Source organism: Somniosus microcephalus, chromosome 3 (genome assembly GCF_052327205.1).
Source record: "Somniosus microcephalus isolate GS21.2 chromosome 3, FLI_Smic_1.0, whole genome shotgun sequence".
Taxonomy (NCBI): domain Eukaryota; kingdom Metazoa; phylum Chordata; class Chondrichthyes; order Squaliformes; family Somniosidae; genus Somniosus; species Somniosus microcephalus.
Window position 1 is genome coordinate 289466002 of NC_140989.1, and position 20919 is coordinate 289486920.

At 43.0% G+C, this 20919-nt stretch overlaps 1 protein-coding gene across 6 annotated transcripts in view; it reads left to right on the forward strand.

The window, feature by feature from the left end:
• LOC147122047 (mesoderm induction early response protein 1-like) overlaps positions 1-20919 on the forward strand; it is a 75706-nt gene that overhangs the window by 16091 nt on the left and 38696 nt on the right. For 5 of the 6 annotated variants that reach the window (XM_085982732.1, XM_085982735.1, XM_085982737.1 and 2 more), the window contains 3 exons: positions 6684-6920; positions 14090-14222; positions 18098-18162. In XM_085982732.1, coding sequence (XP_085838858.1) covers positions 6684-6920; positions 14090-14222; positions 18098-18162 — 435 coding nt within the window. The remainder of the gene's footprint in view (positions 1-6683; positions 6921-14089; positions 14223-18097; positions 18163-20919) is intronic. The other variant, XM_085982733.1, reaches the window with a different exon arrangement.

Below are 20919 nucleotides of genomic sequence, written 5' to 3' on the forward strand. Positions count from 1 at the left end.
TTCTGAGGGTTTGGACAGGGTAGATGCTGAGAGGATGTTTCCCCTCGACAGGGAATCTAGAATGAGGGGGCACAGTTTCAGGATAAGGGGTCGCCCATTTAAGACACAGATGAGGAGGAATTTCTTCTCTTCGAGGGTCGTGAATCTTTGGAATTCTTTACCCCAGAGAGCTGTGGAAGCTGAGTCATTGAATATATTCAAGATTGAGATAGATTTTTGAGCAACAGGGGAGTCGAGGGTTATGGGAAGCGTGCAGGAAAATGGAGTTGAGGCCAAAATCGGATCAGCCATGATCTCATTAAATGGCGGAGCAGGCTCGAGGGACCGAATGGCCTGCTCCTGCTCCTATTTCTTATGTTCTTATTAGTTCTGGATTATCTTATTCATTTGAAAAACAGAAGAAGATAGTTTCTCGGCGGCCCCCACCTTGGGGCAGGGGCCGTAATCAGTTTAATTGGCAGCCCTACTGGCTAACCCTAAGCCAGGGAGAAAGTTAGAAGTCAAACTGCTGGCTTCCTGTTCAGATAGGCAAAAAGGACAAAAGCACATATTCTGGAATTTGTCCTATAGGGTGTGCTGAAGGGGACATATAGGTATTGGGTCTTAAGAACAGAGTTCGCAGCAAGCTTGGAGGTGCTGCACAGTAAACATAACAGGCCACGCAGGTGCTCATAGCATTGTCAGCCCTGTAGGACAAGCTCTGCGTCAATCTGTCAAAATAATATCAAAGAATGCAGTATAATGTGAATAATGGCAGATGCAGTATAATATGGATAAATGCGAGGTTATCCACTTTGGTGGCAAAAACAGGAAGACAGATTATTATCTGAACGACAATAGATTGGGAAAAGGGGAAGTGCAACGAGACCTGTGTGTCCTTGTGCACCAGTCGCTGAAGGTAAGCATGCAGGTGCAGCAGGCGGTTAAGAAGGCAAATGGTATGTTGGCCTTCTTAGCTGAGGATTCGAGTACAGGAGCAAGGATGTCTTGCTGCAGTTGTACAGGGCCTTGGAGAGACCACATCTTGAGTATTGTGTGCAGTTTTGGTCGCCTTTTCTGAGGAAGGATGTTCTTACCATGGAGGGAGTGCAGCGAAGATTCACCAGACTGATACCTGGGATGACTGGAATGACGTTTGAGGAGAGATTGGGTCGATTGGGCTTATATATTTGCTGGAGTTTAGAAGAATGAGAAGGGACCAACAGGACTTATCAGACTAGATGCAGGAAGGATGTTCCTGTTGGCGGGGGAGTCCAGAACCAGGGGTCACAGTCTAAGGATAAGGGGTAAGCCATTTAAACATAGAAACATAGAAGATAGGAGCAGGAGTAGGCCATTCGGCCCCTCGAGCCTGCTCCGCCATTCAATGCGATCATGGCTGATCATCCAAATTCAGTACCCTGTCCCTGCTTTCTCCCCATACCCCTTGATCCCTTTAGCCTTAAGAAATATATCCAACTCCTCCTTGAATATATTTAATGAATTGGCCTCTACTGCCTTCTGTGGTAGAGAATTTCACAGGTTCACACCACTCTGGGTGAAGAAATTCCTCCTCATTTCTGTCCTAAATGGCTTACCCCTTATCCTTAGACTGTGACCCCTGGTTCTGGACTCCCCGACCATCGGGAACATCCTTCCTGCATCTAGTCTGTCCAGTCCTGTCAATTTTATAAGTTTCAATGAGATCCCCTCTCATTCTTCTAAACTCCAGCGAGTATAAGCCCAATCGATGCAATCACTCCTCATATGTCATTCCTGCCATCCCAGGTATCAGCCTGGTGAATCTTCGCTGAACTCCTTCCATGGCAAGAACATCCTTCCTCAGATAAGGCGACCAAAACTGCAAACAATACTCCGGGTGTGGTCTCACCAAGGCCCTGTACAACTGCAGCAAGACATCCTTGTTCCTGTACTCAAACACTCTCGCTACGAAGGCCAACATACCATTTGCCTTCTTATCCGCCTGCTGCACCTGCATGCTTACCTTCAGCGACTGGTGCACAAGGACACCCAGGTCTCGTTGCACTTCCCCTTCTCCCAATCTATTGCCATTCAGATGATAATCTGCCTTCCTGTTTTTGACACCAAAGTGGATAACCTCGCATTTATCCACGTTATAGTGCATCTGCCATGCTTCTGCCCAATCACCCAACCTGTCCAAATCATCCTGGAGTTTCTCGGCATCCTCCTCACAGCACACACGCCCACCCAGCTTTGTGTCGTCTGCAAACTTGGAGATATTACATCTGGTTCCCTTGTCTAGATCATCATTAATATATATTGTGAATAGCTGCGGTACCCCACTAGTCACTGCCTGCCACTTGGAAAAAGACCCGTTTATTCCAACTCTTTGCTTTCTGTCTGCCAACCAGTTCTCTATCCAAGTCAATACCTTGCCCACAATCCCATGTGCCTTAACTTTACACGCTAATCTCTTATGCGGGACCTTATCGAAAGCCTTCTGAAAGTCCAAATACACCACATCCACTGGTTCTCCCTTATCTATTTTACCAGTTACATCCTCAAAATTCCAGTAGATTAGTCAAGCATGATTTACCTTTTGTAAATCCATGTTGACTTTGTCCGATCCTGTCACTGTTTTCCAAGTGCTCTGCTATTACATCTTTTATAATGGACTCTAGCATTTTCCCCACTACCGATGTCAGGCTTACCGGTCTGTAATTCCCTGTTTTCTCTCTACCCCCTTTTTTGAATAGTGGTGTAACATTAGCTACCCTCCAATCCATGGGTACTGTTCCAGATTCCATCGAATGTTGGAAGATGATCAGCAATGCATCTACTCTTTCTAGGGCCACTTCCGTAAGTACCCTAGGATGTAGATTATCAGGTCTTGGGGATTTATCGGCCTTCAATTCCGTCAATTTCCCTAACACCATTTCCCTACAAATACTGATTTATTTCAGTTCCTCCCTTTCATCAGACCCTATGTTCCCCGACATCTCTGGGAGGTTATTTGTGTCCTCCTTTGTGAAGACAGAACCAAAATATGTATTTAATTGGTCTGCCATTTCTTTGTTCCCCTGTTTAGGACTGAGATGAGGAGGAATTTCTTCACCCAGAGAGTGGTGAACCTGTGGAATTCTTTACCACAGAAGGCAGTTGAGGCCAATTCATTAAATATATTCAAGAAGGAGTTAGATATATTTCTTAAGGCTAAAGGGATCAAGGGAAATGGGGAGAAAGCAGGGACAGGGTACTGAATTTGGATAATCAGCCATGATCTCATTAAATGGCGGAGCAGGCTCGAGGGGCCGATTGGCCTACTCCTGCTTCTATCTTCTATGTTTCTATGAATCATAATCTTACAGCGCACAAAGATTCCTTGATTGTTGTTCTAATTTGAAACTCGAATAATATCTCGGGGTCAATTAATTTTCTTTGACTTAGTAACTAAATAAAATACAAAGCTCAGTGAGAAATAAACACAAAATGGCATGGAAAATATATTTTAACATGGAATACTACATTGTTTGAAAGGAAATACAGAATAAGAACTAAACCCGCTCAGTATTAAAGAGGAGTAGAATGAATTTCGGTGCAGTTCTGTTGTGGAGTGTGTTACTTTTACACTGGAACGTGACTTTTAATAATTGCAAAAAAACTACATATTTTAAAAATAAATTCACAACCCTAATATCACAGATGTCATTTCCTTCATTCTCAAGCTTTGCTTCAGATAAACTGTAAGCTTTCAGCAGGAAATCTGTCAAGAAAATATTAGAAAACTCTCAATTTTATTATCCAGCAATGGGAACACGGATATTAACTCCGAGTGACAGATCTGGCTTAATTTAACAAAAAATGAAAATCGGAGAATAATATTGCTCACCGATCAAAATTCCCCCAGTGAAGAGAAGGTTAAGCAGGCGGTTTGATGGGGCGTTGTTCGATCCTGGGTTTCAGCAGCATTTTCTCTCCCTTTTTGGTTAAATTCACCCAGTTATTTTGTTTTTTTTACCCGGCATTGATGAGCGGGTATAAAAAAACAGAGGAATTCCATCATTCTTTTTCTTACTTCCTTTCTTTACTTTAATTTCTCTCTTCTCTCTTTCAGATCAATATAGTGATGGGATCCCAATTTAAGTTGCTGATTCCTCGGTGTTTCATCCATTCCAATCGAAATTCAACATTCCAATCGAACCCATTTGTTATTCCACAGTGTCACCCAATGTGTTTTATTCCATTGTATTCTCTCACGCGTAGCAGCCCACTCCTGTGGGCCTGATGAGGTTGTGAGCACCTGCACGGCTTGTTTTGTTTACTGCGCCAGACCTCCAGGCTCGTTACGTGACCGCTCGCCCACACAGCTTAACGGGAACATTGACAAGGAGGCAATTCACCCCGTCGTGCCTGTGCCGGCTTTCTCAAATAGCTATCCAATTAGTCCCACTCTTCCCTGCTCTTTCCCCATAGCCCTACAATATTCTCCCCTTCGAAGTATTTATTCAATTCTCTTTTGAAAGTTATTATTGACTCTGTTTCCACCACCCTTTCAACAGTGTAATCCAGATCATAATATCTCACTGCATATTTTTTCCCCTCATCTCACCTCTGGCTCTTTTGCCAATTATCTTGAATCTGAGCCCTCTGGTTACCAACCCTTCTGCCACTTGGAAACAGCTTCGCATTCACTCTATAAAAGCCCTTCATGATTTTGAACATCTCTATTAAGTATACACTTGGCCTTCTCTGCTCTAATGAGAACAATCCCAGCTTCGCTGGTCTATCTACGTAACTGATGCCCCTCACCTCTGTTACCATTCTAGTAAATCTCCACTGCACACTCTCCAAGGCCTTGACATCCTTTCTAAAGTGAGGTACCCAGAATTGGGAAACAATACTCCAGCTGAGACCTACCCAGTGATTTATAAAGGTTTAGCATAATTTCTATAAACCCAAGTATCCCATATGCCCTTTTAAAGCCTTCTCAACTTAATCTGTCGCCTTCAAAGATTTGTGTACGCACACCCCCAGGTCTCTGTTCCTACACCTACTTTAAAATTGTACCATTTCGAACTGGTTAATAAAATGCAGGGAGAGCATTCTGACCAGTTTCGGGGCCAGTGATCTCCAGAGGGAGCCGATTAAAGGAAATAAACTGTTTGTCGTGACTTGTTGGAGATTAAATAAAGCCACTAATGAGGTTTATAAACCAAAAAATAGCAACTGATTTCATGATTTTTGAGAATTTGTCTGATTGTCTCATGATTTATGAGATGGTGGTGTGGCAATGGCATTACTGTATGCTTTAAGTTGTTGTAGTAAGCTGCCCTTAGACAATAAAGTCTCACTCAGAGGAGTCTGTGGCCCGCCTAGTACAAATAAAAATTAGAGGGAACATTTCTCAGCAGGTCAGGCAGCATCTGTAGAGAGACAAACCGAGTTAACGTTTCAGGTCGATGACCCTTCAGGCAGCATCTTTCTCCACAGACCTACTGAGTATTTCCAGCATTTTCTGTTTTTATTTCAGATTTCCAGCACCTGTAGTATTTTGCTTTTGTGAAAGTATAGTGAGATTTACTGCAAATATTTCTCTTCAGTCCCTTAACAATTACAAAAACAAACCATTTTTTTGTGTTTTACCATGCCTCATTAAACTGTCAATCAGCCTCTCAGAAGATAGAAGTGCAAGATTATAGTTCATTTAACACGGGGCTTTATTAGTACCACCCCAGGTCTTCCTACCATATGACTAGATATTGGGCAGTAAAGATAACCTGGGAAATGAGATTCACTTGTGTGAGAGACTAGGCTTACTGAACCCAAGGCATAGCGAGAGTAGATTTGAAATTTGTAATACTCGTCTTTATTGAAGACACCGTTCAGTTGGCAAGATGCTGGCATCCTCTTGTACCTAGCCCAAGGTGTTTATGTGTGAGGCTAGATGCTAATTGTGGTAAACCACTTTTATCGTTCACTATCGTTACACTATAGTTATCACTGTTGTATTGTTCTCACTGTTGTATCACTATACGAGGTCGCCTCTTGTCGCGCTGTTATACCTGGGCTGACCACCTCCGACTCCGCCCATGGCTCCACCTACCTGCCCAGGTATAAAGGTAGTCGACTGGCTGGTATTCCTCCTTGTTGGACCCGATCACCCACGAGGGTGGGCTCTGTTATTTAGTCAATAAAAACCTTTAGTTACGTTCCTAACTCGTCGCTTTTTATTGGACGAATTGATAGGTATATCACTAATTAGAAAGTTATTCAGTGGTGCAAGGGCATCACAGTCAAGCTCAATATTATCCCAGTGTCCATAAGTGTATTTTACAGCCAGGTCATTGGGTCATAATTCCTGAGCAAATAATACTTCCCCTAGCCCAGAAGCACAGAGGTCAGTTGCAGTACCCTCTATAGCTCCTCTAGCTGAGCTCAGCTAACTCATTGCAGACCAAGGTTCAGACATGGGACCTTCTGGTCTCTGGCTTAGTACTGTACTTCTAAGTTATTTCACGTATATTTTCTCCCCAAGGTTGAGTTAACTTCACAAAAGAAAAGTGAACCTTATTGCAAGTCTAGGTGTAGGCAGGTGTTGAATTAACTTGAGAGCCACGGTGATGAAATTCACTGGTTGCTTTTTGTGTTGAAATGTTTTTGAAAATAAAGCCACTTCTTTTAAGTGGACATCCCTCATGCGTTTTGCTCTTTTTTGTTTTTAGGAAGGCGAAATGCCAATCCAAGATTTATTAAATTTGTATGGTTATGGGAAGACTATTCCATTCCCTGGTGAGAATGATGATGATGACGATGACGACGACGACGATGATGATGAAGAGGATGAGGATGATGATGAAGCAGAGGAGGATGACGATGGAGATGAAGGAGATAATGAGGAAAATAGTGGAAGTAGTGAAGTTCCAGAAGCAGAGGATCTGCCTGACTTAAATCTAAATCAGGTTAGTTAAAAGTTTGGGGGCGACGTTATTGACCAGAGCTAATTGAGTAGATAGAGGTGGGAATTTTTTTGAAGCACTCTAGGTTCCAGTGTTACTGGGGCTTCAGTAAAGTTTGGTGAGTATGAAATTGTTATACTATGTCCAACTCATCTGTGAAATCGCCCAAGAATTACAATTCTAGATTTTTGTCCTTCCAAACTTGGGTTGTCTCTGGAGGAATCCAAATTTTCTTGTCTCTGATTTCGCTGCTCTCTTGTCATTACTCAACCTCATCCTTCACATAAACTCTCCCAAGATTACCCCCTTCACCTTTATATTTCTCATGGCCTTATTACCTCAGCAGTTTTGGCCATCATATAGCTATCTCTGAACACTTCCCTTACCATCCACCGCTCCCTAGCTTCTTCCACTCGGGGTGGGGGGGGCGGTAGAACTGTCCCCTAGCATCCTCAATAACTCGCTCTTGAATTCACAACCTCTTATCATCTCAGGACCACTGACTCGATTGTACTTAGTGCACAGCTGGCCTCAACATCAGATTGGCTTGACCTCTTAAACCATAACATGCCTCCATATCCACAGCAAAATGTTTTCCATACTCCAGATCATTCTATAGGGTAAAGACAACCCACAGTTTATTTTCTGTATGTCAAACTGCCTCCTAAAAGTCCCTTTGTTCTCCCTTCTAATATCCAGTGCAAAAAAAGCTCATCAATTTCATTGTCTGAGATTGAGACCATCTGCATGACTGACTGCCTCACCTGGTGCCTCCCTTTCCTATTCCTCTATACCCCTTTCTCGCCCTTGCTCCGAGCCCTCCTTCTTCCACTTCCCTTGCTCCGAGTCCTCCCTCTATCCCTGGCCCTTTCCCACCCCACTCACTGCAGCTTCCTCCCCTTCTCCCCACCTTTAAGCTCAACTCATTTATAAGACCAAATTCCTGCTCCCATGATACCCTTTTCACCCAACTCCTGGCCACTCAACTACCTTCCCTGCCCCTGCCCCCCACATGCTTACCAGTGGTTCCCTTTACTTGGGCATTGTCCATCATAAGAACATAAGAAATAGGAGCAGGAGTAGGCCATTTGGCCCTTCGAGCCTGTTCCGCCATTCAATAAGATCATGACTGATCTTCTACCTCATCTCCATTTTCCTGAATTATCCCCATATACCTTGATGCCTTTAATATTCCAAAATCTATCGATCTCTGTCTTGAATATACTCAACGACTAAGCCTCCACAGCCCTCTGGGGTAGAGAATTCCAAAGATTCACCACCCTCTGAGTGAAGAAATTTCTCCTCATTTCAGTCCTAAATGGCCGACCCCTTATTCGGAGACTGTGACCCCTGGTTCTGGACTCCCCAGCCAGGGGAAACCTCTTCCCTGTATCTACCCTGTCAAGCCCTGTAAGAATTTTGTATGTTTCAATGAGATCACCTCTCATTCTTCTAAACTCTAGAGAATATAGGCCTAGTCTACTCAATTTCTCCTCATAGGACAATCCCCCCATCCAGGAACCAGTCTGGTGAACCTTTGATGTACTCCCTCTATGGCAAGTATAACCTTCCTTGGGTAAGGAGACCAAAACTGTACACAATACTCCAGGTGTGGTCTCACCAGGGCCCTATTATAATTGCAGTAAGACGTCTTTACTGTTACACTCAAATCCTCTTGTAATAAAGGCCAACATACCATTTGCTTTCCTAATTGCTTGCTGTGCCTGCATGTTAACTCAGTGATTTCTGTACAAGGACATCCAGGTCCCTCTGAACACCAATATTTCCCAATCTCTCACCATTTAAAAAATACTCTATTTTTCCTACCAAAGTGGATAACTTCACATTTCTCCACATTATATTCCATTTGCCATGTTCTTGCCCACTCACTTAGCCTGTCTATATCCCCTTGAAGCCTCCTTGCAGCCTCCTCACAACTTACATTCCCACCCAGCTTTGTATCATCAGCAAACTTGGATATATTACATTTGGTCCTGTCATCCAAATCATTGACGTAGATTGTGAATAGCTAAGGCCCAAGCACTGATCCTTGGGGTACCCCACTAGTTACAGCCTGCCAACCCGAAAATGACCCGTTTATTCCTACTCTCTGTTTTCTGCCCGTTAACCAATCCTCAGTCCATGTAGCATATTACCCCCAATCCCATGAGCCCTAATTTTGTTTAATAACCTCTTGTGTGGCACCTTATCGAATGCCTTCTGAAAATCCAAAAACACCAAATCCACTAGTTCCCCCTTATCTATTCTGCTAGTTACAACCTCAAAAATCTCTAACAGATTTGTCAAACACGATTTCCCTTTCATAAACCCGTATTGACTCTGCCCAATCCTATTATTTTCGAAGTGCCCTGTTATCACATCCTTAATAATAGATTGTAATGTTTTCCCTACTACTGATGTCAGGCTAACTGGCCAGCAGTTCCCTGTTTTCTCTTTCTCCCCCCCCCCCCCCCCCCCCCCTTAAATAGTGGGGTTACATTTGCTACCTTCCAATCTACAGGAACCATTCTCGAATCTATGGAATTTTGGAAAATGACAACCAATGCATCCATTATCTCTATAGCCAACTCTTTCAAAATCCTAGGATGTAGGCCATCAGGTCCAGGGGATTTATCTGCTTTCAGTCCCATTAATTTCTCCAGTACTACTTTTTTATTAATACTAATATCTTTCAGTTCCTCATTCTTGCTGTACCCTTGGTTGTCCACTATTTCCAGGAAGTTTTTTGTGTCTTCTTCCGTGAAGACAGACACACAGGGCTCGAATTTCACATGGCCGTGGAGGCGAGAATGGAGGCGTGTGGGGTGTTAAAATTGCAAAAAGTGGCGGGCGGACCCAACCCCGCCTCCAAGCAATTTTCAAGAAATCGTGTTTATTGCTCCCGTCTCCGTCCCGCCTTCAAGAGGCGGGATAGGCCTTTAAGGCCTTTAACAAGCACTAAATTGCCTCTATTATCCCATTTTGAAAGGCCTTGGTGATTTTAACCCTTTTCCAACATGAAGCACGCCTGCTCTGAAACACGATGGTGAAACCTGGCGGGAGCACAATTGGATTGCTGACTATTAGCTGCAGCTCCACCATTAAATAGAATATTTGATCAGCCATCATTTGCAGGTGGCAGGACTTTGTTGTCTCAGGTCTGGGGGAACTTTTAGAAGGCATAACCGCAGCTGTGGAAGTTTGGAGCCTGACGCCCATCTCCAGTGTGACCTCCTGGGAAACCCCTCTTGCCACCTTCACTGAGCGCTTCCTCAACTGAGGCATATACCAAGTAATCCTAAGCCCTCAATGTGGAAGTCCCATTTGCAAAATGACACACGCCACAACTGCAGCAGTAGCCGTCAGAGTTTTTATTTACGGTAACCATCTGATGGCTTTTTAACATTAAACATCAAATTTCACCCAAGTGACTACCCTTGTGACTATTTGTGCAGTATCTTTCTCTTATGCGTGCTCCTACGTGGTGCTTCCCCTGTGGCTTCAGCAGATGTGGAGGCCCCTTGCTCACTTTCCTGCTGCTCCTATCTCGACACCTTTGGCGGGAGTTCTCTGGGGTTGCGAACCTGTGAGGGCTCGCCAACAATCTGCTGCTCCTGCGGCTGTGCAGGGGCTGAGACGACGATCTCAGTTGGGTGTGGCCTCTGGTGGCTCTGCAGTGGCATGGAAGTGTGAGTGCTTGGAGAGGAGCCCCCACTTCCTTGATGTCTGCCACCAACTTCCCTCTCATGGGTCAGGTCCCCCTCAGCGCTTGCAAGTGGCTTGAGAGCACCTTGCTGCACATCAGGGGGGCCATGGGGACCCGTATCTGCACTGGCAGTCCTACTCCGAAGGACTTCCATGAAGGTCTGGTTTCTCTGTTCAATAGACCATCGCTCCTCCAGAGATGTCATTCTATTCAGAACACTCGCCATGTTTTCTGCACTCTGGCGACTTATCACCTCCATGGAGGTTGCCATCCTTTCCATGGTGATGCGTTCATGCGCCAATGACTCCACAAAGGCTCTGCTCATGTCCACTATGGACTCCTCCATTTGCTCCACACTCGCAGCGACCCTGGAGACAAAACCTGCCAGAGACTCCTGCATCTGTTCCTGGAGTTCCAGCACCGCTGATCTTGTGGATGGACCCAAAGGCAGAGGGTCGACATGCAGCTGAGCCGAGCTGGGAGAGTCCTGCGCCCTCCAACTAGGACTCTCCACTGCTGTCCGTCTCCACCATCTGCTGATGCTCACTTGTGAGCTGTGATACACCAGGTGACAACACTACTCTATCTCGCGTAGGTCCCACCGAGGTGTGAGTGTCTGCGCTGGTGCTGGGTGCACTGAATTCTGCTGACGCTGCGCCCTCAGAGGTTGCAGCTTCCTCTGAGGAGTCTGGATGCTCAGGCTCTTCCACCTGGCTAGTGGGGACGGGTGCTGTCGATGGTCCTGTGGGGGAGTAAAGGAAAGAGTCAGAGATGTGATGCCAAGGTTACATGTACATTGCATATTGCAGATGATCATAAGTCCATTTGTTAGAGCTTCAGAATCATTATCAGCGACTCATGCAATGTCAATGAGAGAGATGGAAAACTATTCTGTCACCAGCTTGCTGTGATGCACCTGTCTGTCCGTCCCCCACTTGCGCATCGTCCTCCACTCCCACAATCTCCAGGACAGCCTCCTCCCAGGGGGTGAGCTGGGCTACTGAGGGTGGCCCTCCTCCTGTCCTCGCTCTTTCCCTCTTATTGTGAGCTCTCTCTTCCTGCAATGAGGGAGACAAGTGGAGGTTGAGTGAGAATGAAGGAGTGAGTGTAGAGAATTCATAGCATAGATGCTTAGAAGGAGACAAAGATGGAGTGAGGTGGCAAGACCAAGGGCCCTCCCTGTGTGTTGTAAGTTGTTTTCATAGCATCACAGTGATAGGGAGTGTGAGGGCTGCATAGTCGAATAGTTAGGTGAATGTGATCATAGAGAGGGAATGGGTAAGGGTGCATGGATGTCAGTGTCAAGTGGGATGTGGAGGAAGAGATTGCTAAAGCTGAGTGCTGGTGAGGAAAGACAATGGGGATCAGATTGAGGGTGATGGGAAAGTCATACTCACTTTTCCAGTGCACAGAAGGTCATGAAACCTCTTCCTGCACTGAAGCCAGGTTCTGTGGGTTATCGACAAAGAGTTGACTTCCTGGGTCACCTGGATCCACACAGCCTTGATCTGCTGGGGAGGCTTCTTCCTCCCTGAAGAAGGGAAGAGCACCTCTTTATTGGCTCTTACTCCCTCCACTAAAGCTTGCAGGGCAACGTCATCAAACCTGGGAGCAGACCTAGGTCTCTCGCTGGTCATTCTGCCTCCAGGTCCCTCTAACATGAAAGGCCAAAAGTTTGGCAGTGTGCAGAAGAAGCAAGGCTTGTTGCAGACCTTAAATGCAGCAGCAATGATGATGTAATCGGAGGCGAGTTTCAGACTGAAAAAACTAATTGGGCCATGGGTTCCCACACGCTGGAACTCAATTGCCCACTTAAGTTAAAATCGCTTCATTCTCCCACATCGATTTAGAATCGGGTGGCTAACACGAAAAGCGGATTACACGACTCCAGCCCGCCCCAGTAACAAAATCGAGCCCAAAGTATTTGTTTAATTTCTCTGCCATTTCCTTAATCCCCATTATAATTTCTCCTGTCTCAGCCTGTAAGTGACCCACATTCACTTTTTGCTAATCTTTTCCTTTTTACATACCTATAGAAGCTTTCACCATCTGTTTTTATGTCTCTTGCTAGTTTACTCTCTCATTCTATTTTCCCTTTCTTTATCAATTTCCTGGTCCTCCTTTGCTGAATTCTAAAATCCTCCCAATCCTCAGGCTTACTATTTTTAGCAGCATCATAAGCTTCTTCCTTTGATCTAATACTATCTTTAACTCTTTAGTTTAAAACTTTAGTCGTGGCCCCCCCCCCCCCCCCCCCCCCCAAAAGTCAACCCTCGATTTGTCTGTCTTTTCTAACTCGTGCTCAGTCTTTAATCTCGCTTTCCTCTCTCAGGCCCTTGAATGTGCCATAACCTCCCAACTCTGGGCGCACCTCTCCCACAACTCTTTGTTCAAATCTCTTCAATTTAGTGTCCACCCTGGTCAGTCACCAACTAAATCCTCTGGCTGCAACTATGGTATCCCCCCTTCTCCCCCTCAATCTCTCCATGATGTTCAACATGATCACCTCTCCTCCATGGTTACCTCTCCTCCATGGTCCAGCTCTGTGAGACTGCTTTTGCCTGGGTCCATTTCTACCTGCCCTAACACAATGCTACCAACAGATTCTCTTCCCAGCCCTGCATGGTTACCTCTAAATCTCTCAAAGATCCATCCTGGGCACCTTTCTTTACCTTATCTACATGCTGCCCCTTTTAACATCGTTGACTGGGTCGGCTTTCATGTGTATGTTGATGATACCCAACTTTGCCTCTCCAGCACCTGCCTTGACACCAAATAACTCATGACTGAGCTAAGATTTCTTCCAAATGAACATTGGAAAGATCAAAACCATTACTTTTGGCCCCCACCAAACATTCTGCTTCCCTGCCACTGACTTCATTCCCCCACCCTGGTTGACTGTTCTTGCTGTGCACAGTCTCACCATCCTGTTCAACCCAGAGCTTAGTTGCAAAACTCATCCTACCAATCATCAAGGTCGCATACTTAAAGCTTTACAACATACCCCTATCTCTCTCCGCTGACACTGAAGCTCATCGAGATAGTTAGAGTTGATCTCTGGAAAAGAGGACGGCTTTCCTGAGTACGATAACCTTTGCTTGTTTATAAAGGAAAAGTTGAAAACAGGAAGTTTGTAACAGAAAAATGGGAATCCATACTGTAAAGGGCAAGGAAAGGATATAGAAATATAACTGAAGGGGATTAAAAAGTAAAAGCAGGCAGATAGTATTTTGTATTTTTGAAGAAGTAATGACAAGCTGCTGTAGTTCCTTAGAACTTTTGTATCTGTATTTTCTCTTTGTATTTTTTTTTAAAAACACCCCTGGTTGTACAACCCTTTAGAGTAACCATGATTATTTTCATTTAGGTTTTCAACTTTGACTAATAGATTCAGACTTTTATTTTCCCATCAGACTTTGTTGAATTGACTGAGCTGTGTTTCAGGTATCTTTTATGATTTCTATAGCAAGAAGTACCAAAGAACTCATGTGGACAAGAAGATGAAACTCAGTCTTCTAACGATGACCTTGCACCATTGATTACCTCACAAGGTGTACAAGAGATGATCCGCCCACGCAGATGTAAATACTTAGACATAGGTATACTTTTTTGTGCATGTATGTGGAAAAAGCCAACTTAAGCACTTTCCCCCATTATCAAAGATATTTTCAATGGCTATTTCTCCATTATTGTTGGAGTAATGAGATTTTTGCCATAGCTGAGAACTGTTACAGTAAACTCTGTCTCACGTGCAAGCTAAGTGACATTATTACCCATTTGTTGAACTTGGAGTGTCACTAATGGGTGACATTGATTCTAATAATGGAGTAATGTGCTCAATACAGTTGGCTAAAGATCAATAGCATGTGAGACTGTAGTTTTCACTTTTGCCCAATGATTGATATCAACACGTCTTCACTTCAATGATGTGGGCAGTAAGAACTGGGTAGTAACTACCAATGCCACAGTGACGGGCTGAAAATGTTTACTGTTTTGAAAAACAATTATCTCAAGGGCTTAATTAAACTAAAATATTATCTACAGAGTAAACCTCAGGCTACATAAATTAATTTATGTACAAAAGTTGCTGTCAAATTAAGTTCAAGTTGGCTGCCATTGCCATTTTGGATTTCAGTGTCATGGAAGCATAGAAATAACAACAGAAAATGCTGGAAATACTCAGCAGTATTGTGCAATTATATCACGGAAGCATAGAATGGTTACAGCATGGAAGAAGGCCATTCGGCCCGTCAAGCCAGTGCTGACTCTCAACTAGTCCCACTCCCCTGCCCTTTCCCCGTAGCCTTGCAATTTCTTTTCCTTCAGATACTTATCCAACTCCCTTTTGAAAGATAAGATTGAGTCTGCCTCCACCACCCTTTAAGGCAGTGTATTCCAGATCTTAACCACTTGCTGTGTAAAAAAAAGTTTTTTCTTATGTCGCATTTCACCTCTGTCCTCTGGTTCTTGACCATTCTGCCAATGGGAACAGTTTCTCTCTGTCCAGACATTCATGATTTTCAACACCTCTATCAAAACTCCTCTCAAACTTCTCTGCTCCAAGGAGAACAACCCCAACTTCTCCAATCTATACCCACGTAACTGAAGCCCCTCATTCCTGAAATCATTCTCATAAATCTTTTCTGCACCCTTTCTAAGGCTTTCACATCCTTCCTAAAGTGAGGTGCCCAGAATTGGACACTACTCCAGTTGGAGCTGAACCAGTGTTTTATACAGGTTCATCATAATTTCCACACTTTTATACTCTCTATTTGTATTTATGAAGCCCAGGATCCCGTAAGCCTTTTTAACTGCTTTCTCAACCTGCCCTGCCGCCTTCAACGATTTATGCACACATACCCCCAGGTCTCTCTGTTCGTGCACCCCTTTAGGATTGTACCATTTAGTTTATATGTCCTCTCCTCAAATTTCATCTGCCACATGTCTGCCCGTTTCACTAGCCTGTCTATGTCTTCATAATCACTCTCCTCCTCACTGTTCACGATACTTCCAAGTTTTGTGTCATCTGCGAATTGTGCCCAGTACACCCACATCCAAGTCATTAATATATATCAAGAAAAGCAGTGGTCCTAGAACCGACCCCTGGGGAACACCACTGTATACCTTCCTCCAGTCCAAAAAACAACCGTTCACCACTACTCTCTCTTTCCTGTCACTTAGCCAATTTCGTATCCATGCTGGCTACTGTCCCTTTTATTCCATGGGCTTCAATTTTGCTGGCAAGCCTATTTATTATGTGGCACTTTGTCAAATGCCTTTTAGAAATCTATGTACACTACGTTAACCGCATTACCCTCATCAACCCTCTATTACCTCATCAAAAAACTCGATCAAGTTGGTTAAACACGATTTGCCTTTAACAAATGCGTGCTGGCTTTCCTTAATTAATCCACCCCTATTACTGTTTCTAAAAGCTTTCCCACTACCAAGGTTAAACTGACTGGCCTGTAGTTGCTGGGTTTATCTTTATACCCTTTTTTGAACAATGGTGTAACATTTGCAATTCTCCACTCCTCTGGCACCACCCCCATATCTATGGAGGATTGGAATATTATGGCCAGTACCTCCGCGATTTCCAGCCTCAATTCCCTCCGCACCCTAGGATGCACCCCATCCGCTCCTGGTGATTTATCTACTTTAAGTGCAGCCAGCCTTTCTAATACCTCATCTTTATCAATTTTTATCCTATCAAGTGTCTCTACTACCTCCTCCTTCACTGTCTATGGCAGCATCCTCTTCCTTGGTGAAGACAGATGCAAAGTATTCATTTAGTACCTCAGCTACACCCTCTGCCTCCATGCATAGGTCTCCATTTTAGTCCCTAATCGGCCGCACCCCTCTTACTGCCCTTTTATTATTTATATGCCTATAGAAGACTTTTGGATTACCTTTTATGTTGGCTGCCATTCTATTCTCATATCCTCTCTTTGCCCCTGTTTATTTTCTTTTTCATTTCTGACCTTTCTATAATATAGCCTGATTCTCTCATGTATTTGCAACCTGACATCTGTCATACATGCTCTTTTTCTGCTTCATCATATTCTCTATCTGTTTTGTCATCCAGGGAGCTCTGATTTTAGTTGCCCTACCTTTCTCCCTAGTGGGAATGTACCTCGACTGTACCTGAACTAGTTCCTCTTTAAAGGCAGCCCATTGTTCCACTACAGTTTTGCCTGCCAATCTTTGATTCCAGTTTACCCGGGCCAGATCCGTTCTCATCCCAATTGGCCTCCACCCCGCCCCCCCCCCCCCCAGTTAAACATTTTTACTCTAGATTGCTCCCTGTCCTTTTCCATAGCTAATCTAAACTTTATGATAAGATCACTGTTCCCTAAATGTTTGCCTACTGACACTTGCTCCACTTGACCCACCTCATTCCCCAGAACCAGATCCAGCAATGCCTCTTCTCTCATCCGGCCGGAATTGTCTTCCAAGTTTGAAGACTTGTTGGTAACATTCAGATTAGCTATCAGCTTTTTAAATTAATTTGAGATAACTTTGAGTTTGTACCAGAGTTAATACATAGATAAACTTTACACTATAAACAAGTTATTCCCTATATTTCTGAACATTCTATCACTGCAGCTCATGACCACGAAGTGCAGCTCTGTAGTTTTGTACTTCTACATTTTAATTGTCCTCATGCACCTTTTATAACTATTTTATTACTAATGATGTCTTCTGATAAACTGGCATCAATTTTCTATGACTAAATGGAACCGTGTGTGTAGAATTTTTTTTTTAAAAGCCCTCTTGGGATGCCTGTCCTTAGTTTTGGATTTCCATGTGTACCATTTTTGCCATTTCCTATGTTGACATGGCCCAAATAAAACTCCAGACCACACATACATATCTATAATTCACTCCTATGGATGTGTTTGGGGCACAAGCCTTCATCCATAGGTTGTTTACTTATAGAAAATGTACATAAAACATAAAAAATTCTCACATTGCTTTCTCTTTTCATTCTCTCTCCCTATTAATTTTAGTTGTATTTATTCCAAACTTATTGGAGGTGAAAACAGCCTTTTAGAGCATTTGTTTTAAGCCAATTAAGTCAAAATTGTAACGGTTGACATGCCAGGGTCAGTCTTTGTTTGATGTGTTCACTGGAAGTGGTGTAATTCTGTCCTGAAAGAGGTGTACCAATATATAAAATGGTGCAGTGCTGATCTATTCGCAGTTAAAATTGCAAAATCCTGAATGTGTATTTATAGATTTTGAGACTGTGGCACCTATTCAAGTGCAAAAGGGTAGTAGTCTAAGTTTCATATAAAGTGTCCTTTAGGATCTTGGTATTCTCAAAAAAGCATTGGTATATTCAAAAATATTTTAAAAAGTTATAAGTCCCTCATCTCTTAATGAAATCCTCAAATTATTTCTATAAATGAGAGCTCTTTTTACAATCCATAACTTAACTCTGGGCAAAGTATTGACCTGTTAACATTCATAGGCAATGAAGGAGAAGAAGAATCTGAAGAAGATGAAGATTATGTGCCCTCAGAAGACTGGAAAAAGGTACAATTGTGTTTCAATATTTTCCACTTAATACCTATACGGTCTAAATATATTGCTAAACTCTATATTTCTGATGGCACAAAACATATTTTTTATTCCCCCAATTATTTTCTTCTCTGCTCTTCCTGCACAGCACACCAACTGTGGCTGACTTTCTTTCTAGCCTCCACTAATGCTGTTCTGAATTGCTGCTAAAATGTGTATGGGACCAGCATGGTAATGACTCCTTTGTTTCTGCTTTATGCCACTAATGTAGTTGTGCTCTATGATGTGTTTTGGTCTTCTATTGTCCCGACACAGCTATATTTTATGTCTAATCCAAAAGGTCACAAATGAAATTCCAATTTAGGATCAAATTCTACAATATAGTGCATTCTATCCTCATACGAGTTCAAATTCTTTACTTTTGGTATCACAGTACATCTATCTGTCATATATTAAACTTGTGTTTCATTGGAAAATGTACCCGTTATTCCTGTAGGCGGCGTTTTGGTGGGTAATATTTCCCTGTAGCATCCTGGTTCATACACAATAGCCGCTAACTTACAGTGAGTGTATATCACTTTGATTGCGCAATCTGACCACCAGATTCCTAGAATTTGCTTAAAATGCTTTCTGAAAATGTTTTCAACTGACATTTTTTTAGTAATTATAATTTCTAATGTCCAAAATAAGGATTTAAACATTTTTCCAAAATCAATAAAATACATACTTTACAATAACATGATTAAATTTATCCATTGAATTCCCTTTGAGTCTTTTAATGCCTTTGTTAACGTTTTTACTTGGAGGTGTCAGCCTCTCAAAAGCCTGGATTTGAACTCAATATTTTTGCCCAGCGCTATGATTCTAAACTAAATTTAGATTGTGCAGTCTGAGCATGTGCAGCGTGCCTTAATTACCAGGATGCTTCAGTACAGCTACTGATGGAACGTTCTAGCATTTTCTGCTCAAAGGCTTTTCACAATTTGAAGAAAATCAGAAGGACAGATTTCAAAATCATCTTCAGTGTTTTTCAACAGAGAGGCTGTGTGTGAGAAAGTATTGATGACACATGGTGTAGCTTTTGTGTTCTATAACCTTCAGTAAATTCATTAAGATCAGAGAGATATGGTGTTTTTCCTTGGTGTAATTGCTTCAAAATTCAACTTTTTGGGAAAAATGAACTCGCACAACTTCTTCGAATTATCTCATCTGATTATCATGTGTTACGTCATCATTAGTGCCACCAAACAACACCACCTTGCCAATAACCTTCTCACTAATGCCATAGTTCAGGGTTCTATCAGAACCATTTGGCTCCAGACCTCATCATAGCCTTGATTCAAACTTGGACACAAAAGCTGAATTCCAGATGAGAGGTTAATAGTAGCTGCCCTCGACATGAAGTACCAGGGAGCCCTAGCAAAACTGATGACAGTGGTCAAAGGGAAAAATGCCCGATGGTTAGAGTCATACCTGGCACAAAGGAAGATGATTGTGATTGTCAGAGCCTCAGGACATCGCTGCAGGAGTGCTTCAGGGGAGCATCCATAGCTCAACCATTTTCAGCTGTTTCATCAGTTACCTTCACTCTATCATAAAGTGAGGAGTGAGCCTAATCACTGATGACTCCAGTGTTCAGTTCCATTCACAACTGCGACAGCGATGCAGTCCAAGCCAATCTGCAATGGACCTGGATGACATAGGCTTGGGTTGACAAGTGGCGGGTAACATTCCTGCCACGTTAGTGCCTGATAATAGCCATTTTGAGCAAGAGAAAGCCCAGATATTTGCTGCAAGCTTCGTTGACGCCACCACTGCCAGCCTCCACAATCAGTATCTTGGGGTCACCATTGGCCAGAAGCTTAACTGGACCAACTATATCCACTCTGGCTACAAGAGCAGGGCAAAGGCTTTGAAATAAGTACATCACCTGACCCCACAAAGTTTTTCCACCAAGATACTCAGATCAGGAGTGTGATGGAATATTCACCACTCATCTGGATCACTGCAGCCGCAACAACACTCGAAGCTTGACACCATCCAAGCCGAATAATTCCCTTGATCAAACCACATGCTACTGGAATTAATAGCCATTCCTTCCAATACTGGTGCACTGTGGCTGCAGTAAATACGACCTACAGGATACACTGCAGCAACTCGCCAAGGTTACTTCCAACACCTCCTTCCTCTGCTAACTCTACCACCGAAAAGGACATGAGCAACAATGTCATGGGAATACCAACATCTTCAAGTCATACACTGTCCTGACTTGGACATTGGTCGTCATTCTTTCATCACTGCTGGGTTAATATCTTGAATGTTTTGTATTCCTGGAGCTAAGCAAGTTTCCTAAATCTAAAGGGAGCATCTTCTTTAAAAGTTGTACATTTTTAACTAATTTTTACTGTAATTTGATATTTTCATCTGTTTTCAGCTTTGTAAAATGATCTTCTCTCAGTGAGATTAATTTTGGCACTGTACAGTAAATTATTGATTTAAATAACAATAACTAGCACCTTTGATTTAGTAACACATGTCAAGGCATTTCTCCAGTAACCTCATTAATCTATGTCCAACTGGTAACGTGCAATGTTCCTAGTCACATTTTAAGTTTTAACTGCAATAAGCAACATTTTTATTGGTCAGTGTATTATTCTCCCTCTTCCCCACCTCTGAAGCAGATATATGTGTTTTATTTTTGGTATTGGGAGAACAAAGTTGAATGTGTTATCACTCTTATAAATGGTATATATGCTTAAATTTAAAAATGTT